The sequence below is a fragment of the Taurulus bubalis genome (assembly GCF_910589615.1).
Source record: "Taurulus bubalis genome assembly, chromosome: 11".
Classification (NCBI taxonomy): domain Eukaryota; kingdom Metazoa; phylum Chordata; class Actinopteri; order Perciformes; family Cottidae; genus Taurulus; species Taurulus bubalis.
Window position 1 is genome coordinate 20,888,246 of NC_136599.1, and position 22,524 is coordinate 20,910,769.

The 22,524-nt window shown below is 42.5% G+C and overlaps 1 protein-coding gene across 1 annotated transcript in view; it reads right to left on the minus strand.

Moving 5' to 3' along the window:
• ajap1 (adherens junctions associated protein 1) overlaps positions 1-22,305 on the minus strand; it is a gene marked incomplete at both ends in the record, with an annotated part of 44,629 nt that extends 22,324 nt beyond the window's left edge. Inside the window, one exon of the mRNA XM_079225723.1 lies at positions 22,277-22,305. Coding sequence (XP_079081849.1) covers positions 22,277-22,305 — 29 coding nt within the window. The remainder of the gene's footprint in view (positions 1-22,276) is intronic.
• Positions 22,306-22,524: the final 219 nt, after the last annotated feature.

A 22,524-nucleotide genomic window follows, 5' to 3' on the forward strand; every position in this document is an offset into this window, starting at 1 on the left:
GGATTCTATCTATCAATCTATCTATCTATCTATCTATCTATCTATCTATCTATCTATCTAAGACAGGGAGAGGTTCAAGTTGATTACAAGCTACTTTGTATGCATTATTCGGGCCGTATTCATTGACCCATTCGGCTACTTTCAAGTCCTGGGTCTCAATATGCCAAGTCCATGCTACAGCCAGACATACAGGGAATGAAATTACTCTGTGAAGTTATGGAGAGAAGCGTTAATTAGCCTGTCTGTTGGCCGGGAGGAGTCGGGTTTGAAGGTCAGCAAAAGACTTGCTGGAATGATGATTTTAACCAGGACATGACAGACAGCAGATGAAAGAGGCAGCATGGGCTTTTTTCCCACAGACGCACCAGGCATAACAAATAAATATCTCTCTCACACACACACACACACACACCTGGAGCCTATACACAAACATAATATATATGTTTTGTATTGTGTTCGTATATTCTATATTTGCTGTAGAATATAGAATACATTTGTATCATCTCTCATTGTCTCTTGTACCCATTGATCCGCAGACCAAGATGCCCGTCAATACGTTCAACTACACAGACAGCAATTATAGAGAGGAGAGGAACACTGTGTGATCCCAACCTCGGCTGTCCTTCATCAACCTGAAGCAATGCAGAGTTTCAACAGAAAGCAAGTGATGTAACGGTGTATGTGAGATGTGATATTTTGGAGCAATATATTTGGATTATGCTTCTCGGGCCAAATATGAAAAATCCCTGGAGGTTGGGTTCGCCAAGCTCCCCTCCCCTCTCTCCGCTGTGCCAATTTAAGCTGTACTATATTCAGTAAATCTACTTGCAACATATTCTGCAGCTTCCTACAAATGCCACTGTCAAGGGGGTTAGGGATTAGACCCTGACAGGCACTCCAAATTAAACACATGATCTTCATGTTTGCAAACCCGTGGTCCGCAGCCCATAATTAGGGTTTCCCGTTATTTTATCAAAATATCAGAAGACTCTAGCTGATTTCTACAGCTTAATTGCATTCTCGAGTTAGTCATGAATAAATAAAATTCTGCGACTAAGTTTACAACATGCCTATGGCCAAAATGCGTTGCACTGAAACTGAAAACGAGGTTTACAAAGCAGGACTGAAGACATTGCCAGCAGAGTTTTTTCTTCTCTCATTTCTGCTCAGTATCCTCATCAAAACCTACGCCGCACGGCTGTGCAAACAGCGAAAACATTGGACTGAGCAATCTGTTGCACACCAGCACTTAATACAAGTTCAAGTTATCTTCCCTCGTAAATGGTCACTTCATGCAACTGACATAATGGCATCAAAAGACCTAAATGAATGAAGAATAGCCTTTTTGAAGTCTGTGAAAAAAAAAGATTCACGGCATAATCCTGAATCAAATGCTTGAGCAAAAGGGTGCGAGCGGTTAGTGAAAAGGGCCCATTCACGCAGACAGCGATGCCTTGAAGACACAGGTTGCGTTGCATCAGAGGACGTGTCACATTGTTACGACTGTGGATTGCGCCATTTTATGACCCGGCCTGTTTTTTACACTCGCCCATGATCCGTGAATTCAGCTGTAGCGCTTTTGAGAGTTCTCGTTTTTCCGGCAGCACAATGACTAATGCACTCCAGATGAAGTAATTACATTTCCCTCCCTCTGCTTCATATGTAGCATCAGGGCAACGGTTTCAGATGTGCGAAGCTGATTTGAATGCATCTCAGTGTAAATAGGGTGCAATAGGGTCTGTCATGTGATTGCTACATTTGTCAGATGCAACACAGATGCTCTACATCAGCAACACTGAAGATGTCAAGGAGAGCGTGAATAGGTTCATTAGCTGCAATGAAAATCCCATGACGGCCCAAGACTTAATCATCATGTCACTCATAGTTCCGTGAATCTCTTTGTACACGTATGACTGCATCATCCCTGTATTCACTCCAATGCATGACTCATATCTTGCGTTTGTATAATGTCAGCAGTGATATGATGCAAAGTTGGCTGACCTTTGCGTGTGCATGTACCGAGTCATACATGTGGACGTAGGGCTGGGCGATGAGGCCAAAAATTCATATCACGGTATTTAGTCGGATTCAGGCGGTTTCACGGTATATCACAGTATTTATTTTCGAGTAAACACATTGATTTATTGATGCCAAAAAGAACGACCGCCATAGTTGTTCACCACTCGCAGGCCGACAAGCTCACAACTGGACATTGGTAGTGTCAAGTCCTGGGTAAGCTAACTTGGAGAGATGCAGGTATGCAGGTATGAGTCTGTCATACACCTCATGCCCGCGGTGCATTGTTGCTCTCGACAGGGAGCATCATTTCATTTTCACAGAATACAGTTGAGAGCGCAACGGGCCCTACTTACGTGACAGGGTACAAAATTCAGTCATGGTTTCACATTTATAAAATTACACCGGCAAACTGCATGCTGGGCAAAGCCCGCCCACTTATGATACTCCGTCGCAGAACGGAGTTTCACAGAACGACCCAGCATGCAGTTCGGCCGTGTACTTTTATAAATGTGAAACCATGACTGAACTTTGTACCCCTGACACATAAGTAGCTCCATCCGCTGCACCCTAAGCTAAAGCTGTGAATATTAAATAGTATACAACAGTCGCCACGGCAATGCGCCACCGGTATGACGGTATGTGAAAAATTCATACCGTATGGACCGGTATACCGCACAGCCCTATGTGGAGGCATTTACTGTATAGATGTACATCCAGGACAGTTGTTGAATCTTAGGCAAAGTGGTCGTATAGATTGTAACTAATTTGGGGTGCTGTTCGCGGAGTGTTGCTCCATAGAAGTCAAGCTACCATTGTTGTTAGTATGCTTCATGTATTTTGTTTGAAACATTAAGGTCAAGAGTCGATAGTAGTTCTTGCCAGCACTACTAGCCCAACCTTAATCGCTTCATATTGTTCTCGGCCCACCCCCAGCGGAAGCGTATGCATTTTTTATATATGAAAATGAACAGATAGAAGAGATCAAATTATTATAATCTTCTTTTTTCTTCAGATGACATTAATTATGTTGCTAATGGTAGTTCTCGAGCTATTCCTTGTATGTTCATTAGGTTGGTAGGATGAGGGTTAAATGGTAGAAGTGCCACAGAATAATTAGTACATTTTGTGATGATAAATTACAGTTTACAAGCAGCCGTGTGTGTTAGGGAAGTAAAAATGCGCACGCACGGCATTTTGCAAGCAGATCCGTTTGAACTGCGATCCGTGTTGAAAATGTAAAACGGAACAACAGGAAACATCATAACTTATTCAGTAATTTTACTGGGGGGATTTTTGCAAAAAACGACTGCCTGTCAAAAAAAACACAGCACTCGATATCAGACGTCAGCTGCAGCAGAAGTTGACGTTTGGCACCAGTGGGCCAACTGCACAGTTTTGGAAAGGCTGCAAGCACGGATTAAAAACCGGCAGATTCTGTGCTGGACACAAACTGAAATAATTTATACGAAATCTATAAGGAAACAAGAGTGACACCCGCCACGCGGAGAGCGCAGAAGATGGAGCATTCAGGTGTTCCTCAAATAGTCCCTTTTCCAGAGGTCGGGAGTCATTTTTGAACTTTAATCAGTAATGTGAAAACCACATGGACGCTACATAAAAAAAGTGTTGTTACTGCTTAATTAAACAACATGGTTCTGACTTGAAGGGGCGTTCTATGAATTTTTCTGCGATTATTCCGAAACTACATGAATGCAGCACAGATGCCCCATCTCTCAATGTTAATGAAGGTGAAACGCGCTGTAATGCGTGTACAACCAAACAAAACAAACCGAAAAAACGAAAACACAACCTCCTTTGCGGAGATAACTAACTGTATGTTGACCGAACGTTAGCAGATGTGTTTTCTTGTTGGAAATGCGATCGTGACGGGTTGTTGTTTTGGCAGACATCTGCTGTCCTCTCTTCCCAGCACTCTTTTAGTGGTACCGCGTGTCAGACCGTACCAGCCTACTTTCACCACGTTGTTGGTTAACAGAGGAACCTGAGCATGATACTCATTTTGAGAAATAAATACAGCTCAAATCAGCAGTATCTACACCTAATCAGACACTATGTGACATATGTTCTATCCAGTGACAGCCACCAAGAGGAGTAAACTCATCACATACTTAAGGCTTGCAACATGTCAAGCGCACTGGAAAAGGCGAAGCGATGCCCAGCGCTTGATGATTCCACTCTGCCCCCAGAAAAGATCAAAGTCGTTGAGTGCTGTGCAGGCTATTATGTGCGGCGTTTCTGCAAACCGTGTGCCAGTGGGGCTGAGATAAGCAAACGAAACAAAGGCCAGGATACTGTCTCTGTAAGGAGGGCAACTTTAAAAGCTCTTCTGAAGCCTTTAAAAAAGAAAAATCCATCACAGAGCCTCGATGTTTTAGTAATCATAAGCAGTCAAGGCTAACAAAGAGTGGCAAAAACAGTATGGAATACATTAGAGAAGCACCACACATGGGGGTTTTAAAAATGTCTAAATTTAGAGTCAGCTTCTGAACTTACAGTGCGCATAAATTATTGTCACGAGAGTACAAGGGGCTAACGAAGGATCATCTGACTCTTTGAACTCGTCCTTTGCGTCACGTTAGACCCAGTGAAACAGAAGCATTATCTCTGCAGCTAATCACATATTGCACCTAATTACTGTGTTCTGCACTGTATCTCTGGCCCACTTCCTGTGTCACCATCACGCTGTGATCACTTGTGCAAAGTACTAAGTTAATTAGAACTTGTTGGGAGTTTGCAGGAGTGAGGCCTCAGCAGATGGGCTTTTCCACCTGAGGGAGGTGAGAAAAAAAAGCCCGCCCTCTTTAATCCCCCTCACCCTGCCATCAACGGAGGTTTTATCAGCGTGGTTCTCCACAGCCCTGCCACTGAGTACACATCATTTTCTGGCCAACACAGCCCTGGTGGAAGGTGCCACGTTGAAGGTGACTCCACCTCGGGGTGAAAAGCCAGGTGTGATGGCAGACCGATTCCAGGCCGCTTTCTGAAACGGTGGTTTGCAATTTCTTCTTTTTTTTCATTTTCTTTTTTCAAAGCCTCTTAGTGGGGTTTTTCCTGCCCCCTGGGGAAGGTGCTGCTATTCAGCCGTGAGGCAATGATTTTAGAGTACACAAAATAACCAGCGGTTTTATTCAGGCTAGCACTGGCAATTGATGGAACATTTACACGCTGAACTATGGTATCCATGTCTCTCCCACACACTTCTAAAAATGGCACTTGGAAGAAAGAAAGAAAGAAATAGAAAAAAAAAGAGAGAGATCCACTGGGGACAGGGTTCATCAGCTACAGTTCATGAAGTTTCAAACTACAGTGGGTGGTTTTCTCTGGTGGGTCCAAACAGACCCAGCGAGAGGTTAAAATGAGACTGTGAGCTGCACAGGAGGATTGCATCTCAACAACAAACTTGTTTTTCACTCACTTGATTTGTTCTTTTTGACATTTAAATGTGTTCGGTGTTGTGTGGACTCCGACACGACTTCTCAAGAAAGGATGCCATAAATATATAGAAAGGGGAAATTGGCCACCTTCCATGTGATTCGGAGCGGATCGAGAGGGTAGTCGATGTATGTAAATGCTGCGGTGCTGTATTGTCAGAGAAATAGGAGATTTTTTTTTTTAAATAATTTCGGCACTGCTGTTGTTATGGAAACATAGCGTTACACCATGAGTCATCTAAAGTTGTTAATCGCTGGTTATTCGCTAGTTATTCTGTTTACTTTAACGGCTGGTATTTTCCTTGCAAAAAAATACATTTGATCATATTACTCCAGTGATGTAATAAATCCATGTCGTAGCTATTTTAAGTTATAAGTCAAATACTCAATACTTGTTTTCCAACAGCCAGATGAGGATGGATTTTGTGTTTCCGTTGACTCGTATATTCAGCCGTTCATATTTGAGCCAGAGTATTGAAATGAAGAAGTGCAGCAGAGAGAGGTTGAAACTGCATCAGACGTGCAGGAGGATTCGTCCGGGGAACAATGCATTGTGGTACATGCCGTCCCCGGCAACAGACACAGCTCCGCCAGCAGGAGAACTCGGCTTTCTCAGTCAAAGGAACGCTGAGGAATTTATTGTTTGAATTGACTCGATCTTACAATAACACTGATTGGACATCCACATAAAACAGTGGTGAATTTCCCCTGGTAAATTATAATAATCTCTAAGATTAGTCATTCAAATATTGTATCAACACAGCTGATATGTTTTGTTTTCCATCACAAAGTATTGTTTGGCTTTTATAGACGCCGAATACTGACCTGGTTGAGCTACTCGAGCTGTGTGAATATATTTTTCATTTGATACGAGGTTGTTAAACACACATTAAATACTAATCTATTACTTTATTAGATCTCAACAGGGATGTTTGTAAATCAAGTGATATAAAAAACAAATTGTCAGTATGTTTTGATGAATCCTCTGATTCCCCCAAAATCGTGCTTTACCTTATTCAGGGAAGAATTCATGCCGATTAAAATAAGTCAATATTCCTGTCACAGCATGCATATTTTAAATAAACACTTAGATTATGATTATGAAAAGAAGAAAAAAGATTGTATTTGTATGGATTAAAACAAATCTTGTCATTAGTTTTAATGATGTATTTTCAGCTGCTTAGAAGTATTTTAAACAAGTCATAATTCCATTTCTAATATAAATGTATGTTGTTGTGAAAACATTTCCTTGAAACAAGCCCCATCCAACTCTATGATCCAGTTGTGCTTTCAACGAAGATGTTTCTCTATTTTTCTTCAGACTCAATCAGCTTTACTTTTCCAGACTCTTTAATGGCGTCTACAATAAAGCCCTCATCCAATAGACATCGCCCGGCCCTGATCTGGTAGACATCGTCCGTCGTCATCACTTTTGCTGTAGTATTTCGTTGCAGCTGTCAGTTTACATCATAAAAACGCTAGGACACGCACGTTGTTAAGTTGCCCCTGGTCATGTTAAATATTTTCTTTGAGAAAAGGGGAGGATTTCCTGTCGACAACATTTCAAGAAAAAACCTTTCAAGATCAAACTATAAAGGAACTTGGTTCATGTGTTTATGTTCATGTTTGTATCATAACCACGTTGAGATGCTGAGGCCTCTGGGCTGAACCAAACCGAATGAAGACAAGCCAGACGGCATCTCCCGAGTGTATACAATGTCTATGTTTCCATTGGTAATAGTCTTAGGGGCCGTTCACACCGGACGCGACTCTCAAAAACGCGTCGCTAGCAAAACCATTGTTTCCCTATGGTACGGCCTTTCATCCGCGCTTTTTAAATGCCGCGCGACGCGTTTTTCTAGCGTTTTTTCGGCGCGCTTAAAAGTTGAAATATTCTCAACTTTAAGCGTCTTGCGCGGAGTCGCACAGCTCATCAATGTCACACTCGACCAGGGCAGCCAATCGGATGAAGCAAGAGGCGGGCTTTAATAATTTACCACTTCCTTCCTGTTTTCGTGTGGTATCGTCTTTCCTTTTTCTTTAAAATTTCGTGAACCCAAAACCTCCGCTTTGTGGATGCTTTTTCCTCCTCCTCATCCCACAACACAGCAAGGGCAAGAGCGCGATGTCTGCTTGAATCCATTTAGTAAATTAAGTATCAAATTAAAATTCAATCAAATTCAATTTCAATATACCAATCCAAATATGAAACTCAATGAAAAAACAGTAACATGTCCTCAGCTAAAACAGACTTCCTAGTCACAATCTTGCACGTGTCATCCTAACCCTATCATAATTATTATCATAACATCACATGTTAACATCTGGTTGGTATCAGTGAGTGAATTAATATTTAATATATACCAATCAGCTTTGCAAATTAATACCATATACTGTATGCACTGTGGGGGGAAATCTGAAGGAATATGATGTTGATCTTGACTTTGAGAGTGTCTGCATAATCAGATATGTTTCCACTTGGAAAAATTCATTCTGGCATTCAGTGCCTGTGTGGATCATTGTATTAGACGTTATTTATAGCCAAGTTGTCTCAAACACATGACAATGTCACGGCTTTCCTCAAAAGCCTCCAGGGGATGTGTGGCTTGGTTATGTCTTCATTTAAAGTCGCACATTTTGAGGGATACTATTTAGTAGATCCAGTAGCTGAGTTGCCACATTGAACAAGGTTAAAGGATTGTGGATTGAGAACACACTAAAGACAGAAGGATGCTGGTAGGAGCTCATACAATGTGTTTCCATTCATTCCAGCGTCTCTGATTCTGCCAGCCCCGAGCACAGCCCGACTGGGGAGAAAACTCTTAAAATAGAGATGGGAGGGGGTGTGGGGGGGGGGGGGAGGGTATGGAGTAAGCATTTGCATTACCCTAAGAGATTGACAGAGATGGAGAAATAAAAGAATGAATGTGGAAGGAGCTGTTTGGCATTCTTGCTCCTCTGGGGGTAAAAACTGATAACATCCAGGCCATAGAACAAGGACACTTCTCCTTTCAGATGACTCACTGTGAGGGCAACATACACAGGATTGCAGATTGGAGCCCGCAAGCTGCATTTGACTGCTTCATCAAATTACAACAATGGCCCTGTGTGTGTGTGTGTGTGTGTGTGTGTGTGTGTGTGTGTGTGTGTGTGTGTGTGTATATATATATAATATTTTAATAAAAAAATTCTGATGTCAAATGTATATTATTGTACAATGTATGAACATGACGTCAATCATTTTTGCTTCCCTCGATATCGTACGTTGTGTGGACATGTCTTTACAACCATTGTAAGGCCTGGACATTGCACATTTTTATTTCAAAATATTTTTTCTTTTTCAATTTCTACTGTCTCATTATTCTTTAGTATCAAAAGTTCATTACACACATATTGAGAAAAACTAATACATTTACTTGTAACAAATTAGAGTAATTTTTTTAGGTTAGTCCAAAGTATCATTTTTTTTCAGTGTAGTAATTCGATCCAGGGCAGGATCTATGTAATAGTTATTATAAATGTCAATGTGATTTTAAATGTCTACTCCAGCTCTCTATGTAATCAACTGGATGTTTATTGCAGTCACCTGTGTATCCCTGTGAAGCATTGCAACAGAAACAAACTCTTCACACACAAAAACTGTGTTTTGTTCAAATTAAATTGGAACCAGTAAAGTTGTACAACATGTATTATGAAGTTATCTCATCATCATAATATATTTCCACCAAAAGTGATGAACATTGAATTACTTCAAAGCCCTATAGTTATACTTGTGTGTGTCACTATGACATCGTATGTTGTGGCTCAATTGGCCCAAACACTCTGCATATTGCGATGACAATGGGAGAGTGTTAACGGGGCATCAGCAGCTCTGAGAGGTTTCTCCACCTGACGTGATATTGTTGCTGAGCCCAGAAAATCACACGTGAGCTCTCCATGTCTACAGTAAGTGCACCTCTCTGCTGTCCAGGGAAAACATCCATCTTCTGCTCCACAGATCACTGCTTGGTGAGCTGAGACTGATGAATGTACAGTAGATAAATGACATCATGCACTGTCACACTACGATAACAGCTTTTAACAATAGGGGAGGGTTCATGCCAGATCAGCGTCACCGTAAAATCACAAGTGCATGAAGCCTTGGGGAGCTGAAAAATGCCACTTAATCTCCTCAAAGACTAAACTGACCTCTAAAAAAACAACTAAAAAAAACATGAATAGTGCTGACACACAGTAAATAATTGCATCACTCTCTAATATGCTGGTAATTGTCTAGCTGTCTATAGAAAACATAAATTAACATATTTTAGAAATGACTCTGACCCCTCTGGGATGATTGTTGCTTTTTTGCTGCAGCATTTTGAGAAAAGAGTCAGTCCTTCTCTGCCCTTCCAGGTTCCATTAATTCCAGCATGTAACTTTAAGAGAGTCTGACTCAGAATAATCACTATTTTCAAGAGGAGGTCAGCAGTGATGCACCGTAAAGCTGAGATGGCCTCAAGTAGGGAAGCTCTTAGCAATTGAACTTAACTACTGCTTTCTTTGTAGAAGAGAAGCAGCACGAGCGAAGACACAAAGATACACTACCAGTGATGTGAACCGTTAACTGTTTCGCCGTCAGGGCCTGCTAAGCCTTCTTTGCTGGCCTAAACAGAATCACAAAGTTAAAGCTATTTTATCATTTAATTTTTTAATTTATAATTAAAACTTATATCTATTTTATAATGTAATTGTTTTTCACAAATACACTACATGTATTATAATTATTTTTCTCTACTAGCTTATTTTCTCATAGACCAGCTGCTGTCTTGTCTGTTCCTCCTGCCTCTCTGCTTCTGGCCAACGCGCTGGTGCAGCTTGACGCTGCTTATGTGCTCTGCATAACGCTCTTATCCCATTTTACCTATTTCTCTTTATGGTAGAGAAACCGGTTAAATACATGGTGACAGCCAGCTAGATGGGTTCTCCCACTCCGGTACACTATGTGGCGGTATGCACCTAGTCAAGGTTGCGATCCGCCATTAAAGTGAAGAAGCCGTTTCTCAATACCAATTTCTCAAGTACGCTAAGTCCAGACGTTTGGACTTGGGAGTTTGGACTTGGGAGTCCAGACTCTCAAGGACGGGAGGACGCAGGACGGTCTTTCTGCAATTGGAACAGCAGCTGACATGATATATTTATATAGATACACATAATTGCAAACAATTCGGTCAAAAGTAATAAGACACCTCTGTAGTTCAAAGTAAAAGTTAAATTAAAATCTTAAGTTATAAATCTTAACCTTCCCCTCAGTCAAACTGATTTAACGTGACTGTGAATAAATAATAATGATTGCTTGTTAGATCCTCGAAACAGAATTATAACTCATGTTTAATCGATACGGAGACATCGGAGCCAGCGGGTCATTTCAAAAAGTCCAGCCGAGATCAGGCTGCTGTCGGCCCGGTGCTGCGGGGCTCACCGGTCCCGCGAGCAGGACCTCAAACCGTCGGCGTATCTTTTTAATTAAGCGGATTTTTGACAAACCAAGCACATATTTGATGCTTAAACAAATAACTTCTCACCTGAAAACATCCTAAAATTACATTTTGTGACTCAACAACGGTAGTATTCATAGAAAGTCAACTTTCAGTTATGAGTTCTCTCATCTAATCGTTGTTCCCCGTTTGCTGGTCCGAAATGCATTCTGGGATATTGGCTGTCTCAAGTACGCTCAAGTCTGCTCTGATGCATCCCCGGTAAAATGGGCGGATCAAGTCACATCCGGGCATTTTCACCGTGGCGAGAAGCGGACTTTTGAATTGGAACAGTACTTGGGCCGCGACTGATGACGTTTCACGAGTCCACGAGAACACAAGTACAGAGAAGAACGCTGATTGAGGAACGGCCAATAACACTTGGACCTGCTGTCCTCCCAGCCCTACGGCGCATCTCACCCTGCTTTGCGCAGGTAGAAAATCCACGGCCCGCCACTGCTGCACACACACTGCACTGCTATACGTTTACAGCTATACCGGTACTGATAACGTCATACTCAACATCACCACTCTCTCTCTCTCTTGACAGGACACTACTGGGATTACTGGGAAAGTGTCTCGCCATAACAATGCAAGCAACATCGCGGCTGCCAACTCTTCAACCACAGCACCCACTGCATGCAAGGCACTGGTCACGACGGTTTGTGAACGGTTAAAGAGGGTTGACCTGGAAAATAATGTATAATAATAATTGGCATGCCTAATCAAAATACTTAGGTCAGTGGTGATACATTACCTAGGTTTTAAGGAGGTTCACAGGCGGACAGAAATACAGAGATGTAAGCCCTCGCTGAGGAGAAAAAAAGTGAACAAGTTGCAAACATATTCTGCCTGAAACAGGTAGGTTTGTGAGATTGACGGACAGATTCTTAGCAAGAATCTCATGGTCCGAGTTGCAGAATGGTATCATGTTACACTTCTGGTTGTCTCACATAGACTGACCTGTGTCCATCAGGCTGTGTCCGCGCGAAATAAAGGTCTGGCTCCGCATATTGTCATTCTGGTAGAGAGGGGAAAATGCTATGGGTCCTTTGTATTTCTGTAAACTCATGCCAGTTGCCTTGGGCGGCACCAAGCACAAGATGCAGCAATGGCGCTGTCTCAGAATAGATCTCACAGATCGTAAAAAGGGGGAGGAGAATGCTGCATGAACTCATACCCAGTGTCTACTTCTGGATGCACTGCTGGTACATCCACCTCGACGTGACAGGAGAATGTGGTTGTGAAACAAAGAATGATTCATCATTCATGAAAATACCAACAGTATAAAGCTACTGTTTCAAAATAAAATACATACATTTACCAGAGCAGCCATATAGGAAAGTAGCCCCAATAGAGTGTTAAATGATTTCTGGACTAGGCACTCAGAAACAGACGTGGCGCTATAATAACTGTTTGCGTCTTGAAGCCCTGTTGCAGCAAACGGCACAATATTTTGGGAGGACAGTAATGGCAGCTTGCTCAAGGACTGCTGTTGATTGCGTGACTCACACTGTCTCAAAACACCTTTTATTGGCAGGTTTATACTGCCATTGACCTCATCGCTCTGTACCAGCCCCCGGCCAGACGAGCTAGCTAGTAATAGCACTGCTGAGTCCACAGTGGACACAGTGGGGCGGAAGTAGTTTGTACACTGTGATTGTTTTGGACGGTGTGTTCGGCTAAGCGTTAACAGCTAACGGAGCACTAGTACAAACACTGCTGAGTACCCAAGTACCCTCTAGTTTTTATACATAAAGTTGAAAAAACAGTCGACTTGACCAACCAGATTCAACAACGTCAAATCTTTGTCAAGCTACAACCTATACAGTTCAGGAGGCAGGAGGGTGCCGACCCCAATTGTTTAACCTGTAAACAACGTAGAACAATTCTGTAGCCATGCATGTGCCATGTTCACAAGGCAAACATGACGCTTGCCTCCTTGAAGTCAGACAGGACTGACTGACTTGAGTTTTTAGTGCCATTGACTGAGATAGATGGGGTACGAGGTCAAATCATTTCAGCCTTTATAATTTGGGATTGAGATTGTCAACCAATTGACCTTTACGGTAAACTGTAGCTGCTGAAGCCCAAAAAACTGCAGTAAAACAAAATAATGTTGATCATCGTGTCGTTCTTTTTTCAGAATGTCAAGGGCGGCTACAAACTTTAGCGCATCCTAAAGACAGCGAATGAGATCACCTGGAATTAAACACAACTTTACAAAAATCTAATCATAAAGATGTCTCAAACTATACATACACTTTGAAAGTGTCCGTCGGGGCAAACTACTGCAACATAAAATCTAAACAACACATATAATTGTTTGCATGTGTACTTGTTTACACTGGACAACATGTTGACTGAATCCCCAGGGCTTCAGCTTTTCATCATTTGTAAATCCACTGTGATGCACACGACTATAAATCTCTTCCTTCCTCGTCACAAACTGATTTTATTCATGTATGGAATTGTTTTAATTGTGCTGCTGCTTCATCTTCCATGTGTATGTGTGGGATGAAGCAGACGACGGGCCTGGGGACTTTTGGGACATTTAGAGTATGGAGCAAAAGCGAGGCTCTTAAATTGCACGGCGCTTGCAAAGAGCAAAACTCTCGAGGGGAGTGAGGGAGCGTGTGGACGCTTCAATCCTACACACTCAGAAACAAACAAACACACACACCATTCTGCTCCTCTTAATACACTTGTCTCAGGTGTCCCTCTTCCTTTTGCATTGTTCCACACACACACACACACACACGAAACCATGGGTGGTGGCATGAAAAGCGCTACATTATTTAGAGAATCAAACTGGATGGAATATTTATAGCATAACAACAATATTTTTTTATTTGTATGACTTTTCTTTTAACCAGCGTTTTGCAAGTCTCACAACCTGTCATCCTCTTTCCATGGGGAACCGACTCTGCTAAAACATACAGTACTTGTAACAAACATGATCACTGCACCTGAATTTTGCATCTCCAATATTTCACCAAGCAAAGCTTTTTGGGCTCACTAGCCTCTGTTGGTTATTTGGAAGCAACACAGGAAGTTAACAGGTTCCCAGAGGATAAATCATGAATACATTCAATGGAGAAATAATATGCTCCTATATTATAATTCATGAACTCTAGGGTTAAGAGGACATTGTGGATAAGTGCATGCTCAACAGGCAACGGTATTCATAGTGGACCAAGGTATTTACTGATGCCACGGTGTCAGAGAAAGTTATCCGGATCTCACCTCATTACCCTTCCACTCTAACGGATTGATCATTAAAACCGGACAGGAAGATTGTAGCTAGAGCAGGATCGACTGTGGCTCAGTGGTCCCTTCAGTAAGAGAGTTGGCGGTTCGATCCCCGGCTCCACTAGCCCATGTCGATGGGCAAGACACTCAACCCCAAATTGCTCCCGTCGGCTGTGCCTGCAGTGCATGAATGGGTATGATGGGCAGGTGCACCTTGCATAGTAGCCCCTGTCATCAGGGTGTGAATATCTGAATGATGACATGTAGTATTGCGGCGCTGTGAGTGGTCGGAAGATGAGAAAAGCGCTGTACAAGTCCATTTACCGTAGCTGTAGTACAATGCAATCCAAGTGTCTCTTGAGAGGTAACGCCTAAATTGACTGGAATCATCTCCACTTGGGCGAGGAAATAAAATCCAGACAAGGGTGTAATCATGCAAACAGTTTGAAAGAAACACCCAACTGTCATTTAGGAAAACATATAGGCATTAAAAAGGCTGAACATCCCAGAGGAATGTGTTAGTAATGGGGAAAACGATGGGAGGGCTGCCATTCCAGTCCAATAAACTCAATAGACTGTTAATGATAAGGCAAATTGAAAATGGTTTACAAAATGCTGAGAGGAACTCTCTGCAGCCTTGATGAATGGCGCTGCATATTGGATAGTTATGAATTATGAGGCTACATGGCTTCCTCCATTGTTCCTTTTAAAACTGATTTTAACTGGCACCTGGCCCACAGTCCTGAACACAATGGAATCTGTTATGACACTAAAGGCAACCTTTAGCACATTGTTGAACCGGTCCTTCACAAATTGCCGGACTTGGAGGTAAATTCTTCACTAAAGGAAAGCACTCAGCCTAATTCATCATAATTGTCTCCGGGCTTTAATGTGTGTTAATAAGGTGGCGTGTTCGAGGGGACGAATGACAGTCAGAATACTTCTGCGCTCGAAAAACATCCTTGCACGGTACAACATGCGGCGCATCAGGACGTCTCGAGGCATCAGCACCTTTCTTATCCACCATAATTCTCACAGACAGTATCATACTGTGGCAGCAGCTCAAAATGGACCATTAGCAAAATGCTCTATTGTTATTTTAATCCAGTTTTTTTTTTTCGCCTTTGCTTGCCGCTTTTTTCCCACTCTCACGACTCCCATTGTGCAAAGCACTTTTCAGGGATGAGGCTCCAACAGCCTTTTTTAATTTCTGAGAGAAGATCATGGGGGTGGGCATATCCTGGAGGTTTAGGCCCCGATGTCTGAAAGCTCACGGCTGATAAACCGTCTGCTTTTATATGCACCTACAATATGTCACTTTGGCATCACAAGATACAAATGTGTCATGAGGTTAGCGAAGTAATCCCATCACACTCATAATTACAATAGTCACTATAATCAAAAAAATAATAAAATGTATGAAATGAAGATACTGTGTTACTGTGTTTTCCTTTTTCTGCTGATAATTATAATAAAAATATATGAAAATCACCAGCCGTATCTTTTTAATATTACATTTACATGCATTATGATTATGGTATGGAATAAGTACGTAATTTAGTTGTTTATTATGAGGATATTTGATTATTGTTGTGGTAATAAGTGAGAATACAACACAGTTAAGACTGTCATTTTGTGGCATGTGTCTTTACTTCTATTGACTCATACATCATCTCGTGAGGACCCCAGAGCTCATGAGGCGTTTAAATGCCATATGAGCCGGGTCTGCAAGAATAAATACCAAAACGGTGTCACCACTAGGAAAAAATTAAGCTTGTGACATTTTCTGATATAATTATGATCATCATCATTATCCTGTAATTATAATGTCTTATGGTGATATTTCACCTAATGACCAACATTAAAGCGCTACACATTTTTCCGATCACGTCACACTGGCATACGTGCACCAGATATTCAAGCCGACGAGCATTTGGCCCCAGCTGTGGGTTGTATTTGCACCGCGGTTCACGCAGTACAGCCGAGGGGGGTTCATCCTTCCTTGCTTCCTGCTCATACCTCTGATCCTCTATCTGCAGCCTGTTGAATATGCAGTGCCTTTGCTGGAGCTGAGGAAGGCTGTGTGCTCAATCTTTGAGACTGCGCGACCGGGCAAATACAGCAAAGTGTGTGTACACATGCACACTTACGTAAATGGCTCTGTGTAGGCTAACTATATAGCCAAGATACACAGGAATCAAATTACTTATTCCCTGTCTGTTTCCCGCTTCATAAGTGATACATTCCGCTGGGTGACATAAGAGTCTGGGCCGGTGTTCACAAGCGCTGATCTCTGGTATTCTGCCTTAAATTGGCTCCCCTTTACGACGACCCGTTCAAACTTGTACTTTGACTCAGATATAAAAGAAGCAAATATTTAGATTTTTAAATGGCGTAATCCATAAATCCTTAATTCAGACATGAGTTATTATCCAGGAAACAAGTGGATTCTCGAGAGGTCAAAAACATTGGTGGGGGAGCCGGGAATCATCTTTGTAGATAGTCAATCCTCTGTTTTGACCTTTTATTTCGGAGAGTGCCAGAGTGCTGCAGTCAGTACTACCTGTCTTCCCACTGCACTTGTAAAATCCCGTTTCACCTCGTCACATCTGTTAAGTAACAATACCCGGTTTGGAATTATCTCCACGCGTTGGTTGTGTTTTTTTTTTTTTCTCGAATATCAGCCGCATGGTGGTTGTGTAGCTTTGAAAAATACAGGCTCTGAGGTGTAGGAGTTAAGCTCTCCACAGTAGATATCCTGTATTAGGGAGATAAATACCACAGTTGGCTCTCCAAAGAGTTCCAGAGAGTTATGGATTTCTTCTGTGCAGCGGGCCTCTGGAAGGCGAATATTCTATGAAATCCTCCATATGTTTTGGTACTATGCGACACACACACACACACACACACACACACACACACACACACACACACAGAGCGAGAGAGACTCCACCCATGCCTGTAAGGCTCAACTGTGGCACCTACTACTGGGGTTGAAGTGTAAGAAACATTGTTGCATTGCTGAGTTCGGAACAAAGTGGAAAACGTAAAAAATAGAAAGGGGGAGAGTGTGTGGCTGTGTTCGAAATTGCATACTGACGTACTGCCTCCTACATACTGCATGCTGCCTACTAAATGAATAATTAAGTCTGCCATTACCAGCAGACTATTCACAGTAGGTGTACACCGTCACGTCATTTTCAAACAGACGTTATTTGAAAAACTGATCACATATTTGGGGATCTAAACGGTTACTTTTTCACCTGAATATATATTAAAAACATAATAAAGTGACAGACATTACAATGCATTGTGGGACAGTTGAGTATGTCTAGTCAGTAGGCATTTCCCACTTACACAAAATTCACAAACCATGCAGTTGTAATGCACAACATGCTCAATTTGACGTCATACTTTGCATGAATAATCATTTAGCATGCGATTCCAGATATGTGTGTGTGGTTAGAGGGGGTCTAAGATGCAACAGCCAGGGTGTTGCATCATCCCATTAATTACTCTCACTGCAGTGTGCATGACCCACATGCTCAGAGAGATAAGCAGGGCTGTAAAGAGCATGGGAATATGGTGAAATAGAAGAAGAAGAAAAAAAAAAAAAAAGAAGAAAAAAAAAAATAAAAAAAAAATCAGAAGAAGAAGATCAGACAAGCAGGACGATGCCCCAATCAGCTCAGCCTCTCGCTGTCAACTTTTCTTTTTTTTTTTGGCCCAATCCTCAGGAGGGGGAGATTTCTTTTGTTCATTTATGAAGTATTTTTATTTGTGGAAAGCGGCCCTCTGAGAGGCGCCCACCACACCTGGAGAAGGCCAGTTAGTGGGAAGGGCCATGACGGATAAATCTGATCCTTTGTAGAGGCAGTATTGATCCAGCAGGAGGCTCACTGCATGAATCAAGTATGAGCTCTGTACCGTTAGTTCCTTCACTCGGACGGATGGATGTGCTTCAGTGCAATAGAAGCACACACTTTGTCGCGTGGCCCAAACTGGACAAGCTGGTCATTAAACCCAATCAGGCTGAGGGATGCTGGCACTTCGGGGGGCACTGAATGAGGGGCTTTTAGCTCGGGAAGACAGCAGTGTCTTTGTTGGTCCAAGTAGCTCATAGATCCATCCTAAATAACCCATATTCATATTTTCATCCTCAAACGATCATCGTTAAGGTTCCTAGAGTTGTCACCCAGTTAAACCTGCACAGAAACCAGCCTTAAGAAGCTGTTAGCCCACCTTTAGCTGGATTCATTTAGTGGAAAGGTGTACTGTTCCAAAATGGTCTGAATCCGGTTTCACAGTATTTTCAGGTCCAAAAAGAAAAGAGATATACTTACAATCATTGCTATTTCCTATGAAATAAAAACAACATTTGCCAACAGAGCATGAATTCAAAAGTATTGTGAGTTTTCCAAAAGCTATGAGCTGATCTCCCGTTCTCCCATTATAAAGCATCCTTTAAGCAGCTATGAGGCCGTTATAGTCCACGTCTGCTTAATGGCGAGACATGTATGGTTCAGCAACTGTACTTAATAACAGCAAGTTTCTCCTTCATCTCTCTCTCTCTCTTGGTTGTATCTCCAAACAGCATCCATGTCTCTTTTGTCTCTGTCTGTTTTGTCTCTTACACCATTTCACAGGGCCAACCTGTTCTGGTCCTTCTGGATTTAACAGACTGCTGAGCACAGGGTGTTTACGACATGCACACTCTCTCTTTCTCTCTCTCACACACACACACACACACACACACACACACACACACACACACACACATCTCCAGAGGATAGGATCTCAGAGAGGCAACACAGCCTATTTCACTGCAAATTAGGTTAATCACGCTCCAGAGAGGCCCAGTTAATAACCCTCATAGAGGCTATTAAGATGGCACCTAAATCACAGGAATATCTGAATATCTGATGGACTCTTCCACAGTAATACCACGCTTAGACCTTTCGGTTCTTGTGAAGAGCGAGTGGGGGCGGCGAGTGAGGACGGCGACTGGTCCGACGCTGCTGCTTGAAGACTGCTGATGTTGCACAAGGTCAATCCTTTCCCGCTGGAGAAAACCCCTCTGTGTGGAGTTTAATAATACAATATAATAGGACCCTGGCTTAATTGTTGTCAGTCAGTGATTTTAAATCCAAATGAGACTATTGCTCAGTATGACATAGCATATCAAACATATGATCACCAGGAACATCAACGCACACACATTTGTGAGCTAGGATTCATTAATAAACCCACTGAGTCTTTCGTCCAATCACTTGACATGTCAGTTACCCCATCCCCATTAATTACAGGTATCTATCCAGGACCGAAAGAGGCCAGACACATGTAGGGTCACCTGGATTTAACAAGCGCGGTCGTAGGCAACTGGAAACTGACAAGTGGAGCCCTCCTGAAAAGGCAACCGGTGTCTCCGCCAACTATATTTTGCAGCTGCAGTGTGCCGAGGCCTGATTGCATCTCTAGTGCCGAGGCATTATGAGAGCTCACCGCGGGGAACCAAAAACTGTGTGACAGTCATGAAAGATTGAGCCCGGAGACGCCGAGCCTGGGAGAGATGAATCCCAGCTGGTTAGCCCTCAAGTGAGACACTCACTGGTTCGGGCTAGTTATAATCCTGGACCGTTACAGGATCCAAATTCATCTTCTTTGAAATGTATATGAATGAAACCCATTACGTTGACAGGAAAGTGTCACGTTTAAGAGGCAAGCTCACAGGACGTGTTGGTATACTGTGTCTTCTCCTGAGTAATAATGATATACTTTGGTAGTTTATGCTATAGGGGGAATTAAACCAACCTCTTGCCATTGCCAAAGGTGCAGTGAGAATAAAGCGCCTCTCCAATCTTAATAGTGGAATCGATCTTTACTTAGTTTGTGATGCTTCAAAAAGATTTTCAGCAAGCAACTGTGTTCCGCCAACTTATTTCAAGAGCTCTAACCGTACTTAGAAAATACATACATTCATATAAAATGAATAAACCACAATTCTGATCATTGATTTAAGTAATTTATCAACAAGAGGTGAAATGCACTCGTTGATCCCAGCTTCAACTTCCAATTGTGGGAGGTTATGATTTTTTATCTAAGCATTCCACTGTTTATCATCACTCTAGAGAAAATCACAGTCAATACAACAACAAAAAATCATTCTGTTTTTTTTGGGGGGGGTTATTAATTTGAAAAACACAATTTTGTAAGATGATACCATGATGACGTGATAATAACATGATACCATCATCCTACCATTACACTGAATGTCTATAGGCGATTATAATATAGTATCACAAAGCCTAAATCCACAAGGTGTCTTAATGAGATGCTTTGCCCAGATTACTTAAAGAGTAACTACAGTGGATTAAATCCATGTTTTAAAACTACTGAGGAATCCATCCATCCATCTCCATCTCCTCCTCTTCCTCCTCCTCCTCCTCCTCCTCCCTTGGCTGCTAAACTCAGTGCTGTTGCATTTACACCCACGTATCAAGTTTCTGTAGGTGGTCTGTTCTTTGTTCCAACAGGTACAGAAGCTGTCTCCACACTGTGCTCACTGCTTCTTCTTCTTCTTGATATGTGTTAAACTAATGCTGTTAAACACAACCTGTACAGGAAAGCAAAGCTTTATCCCACACACTAAATGTCAAACCAAACACCGTCATCACAGTAAAAAGACAATCAGAGACAAACAGCAATCTGGAACGTGGTGAATTTATTGCAAAACGAGAAGTCCATAACAGCAGTTCCCGCTTACTCTGTGTCTCATTTCTGACATTCTACATCATGTCAGCAAGCAACAGGGAGATTTCCGAGGATGGAAATTGGTTTCTCTGTGCGTCTCACCGATCAATCTCCAGATATGGAAACATAAATGCATTTCATCGTCTTAATACAACCGCTCTGTCTGCCGGGCGTGGATTGCCATTAACCCTGCGAGGTCAGCCCTAACATGTAGCTGCAGCGTGTGTCGTGCATTTATAACAAGAGCCACCGGTGGGAATGAGATCCAGCAGGTGGCAAGAGGGATCCCACCTGGCTGGCAGGTTTGGTCTTATTTCACAGCGTGTCATCACCTCTGAAACTATTTAACTATGAAATTCATGAGCTCAATTTGAGCAGTTATTTTGTAGACTCTCAGAAGTCTGTAAACTGGTCTTCCTACTGCAACAGTTTTGGGGATATAACTCATCCTCATAAAACAAGGAAAGCATCCCTTTATTCTTTTTTCTTCTTCTTTTGTGCCTAGATATGTTTTATGTGTTTGCAATATAAGGAAGCAAAGCGTGAGAGGATGCTGTGATGAAGGAGGTAGAGCTCCGTCTGCATGGCTCTCCTATACCTGGGATTAGCCCCCGACCCTCCCCAAACTACTTCCATATGTATCAGACTTCCAGCACTAGTATGCATAATGTATCTTTAAAAAAAAAAAAGTATTATTACCTAGTGAATTTGTGTTGGTTTCTCCCAAACGAAAAGAGTGAGCTGGCAGACCTAACCTTGAGGCCGTGTGTGCACGCGTGCGTGGTCCATACACGTGTGTTTTGAGCGCGCGCGCGCCTGCGTGCGTGCGTGCCTCTGCGAGTGTATGCGTGCTGCTTGCGCCGTACTGTTGGCGACCCCCAGCGTACAGGATGTGAAATGTTCGATCACATCTCTGCCTTTAACATCCCCAAAACATGATCCGCATTAGCAGCCTGCGCCGTATAAACGTCCCCTCCGTCTCAACACCACGACGACGACGACAAAAAATTAATATGTCGCTATATTAGAAAACTTTGGTGCCAGAAAAAAGCACGTTTGCACTTTTTTTTCTTGAGCGTCTATCGATGCAGACACTCGTCGATTCCAGCAGACTCATAACTTGCAGTGGCGTAGATAGAAGAAGAAAAAAAACTAAGACAACATGTCGAACAGCGGCGTCAAATGTGAAATATCACATAACACCTCGTTTTTCGGTCGTCCCGAGCAAATTGCAAAATTCCACAGCAACTATAATGTCACATGAAACACAACATGTTCGTGTCTTACCTGCGCGCAACACTCCGTTTTATCCACATTGTTCTCGGCTGCCGAATCCGACTCAGTCGTCCAGGTAGCCTCCCATTTGGATGGGTTTCCTCCGAAGTCGACAGTCGCTGATGAAAACACTCAAGTGACGGACCTTACTCCGGCAGTCGGGAACGCAACCATTATTTAAGCCATTATCCTTCAGCGTTGCGCACATCAAATTCCTCCAACACCGCCGGCGAAAGCCCACTCGCAACAGCAGAACAACA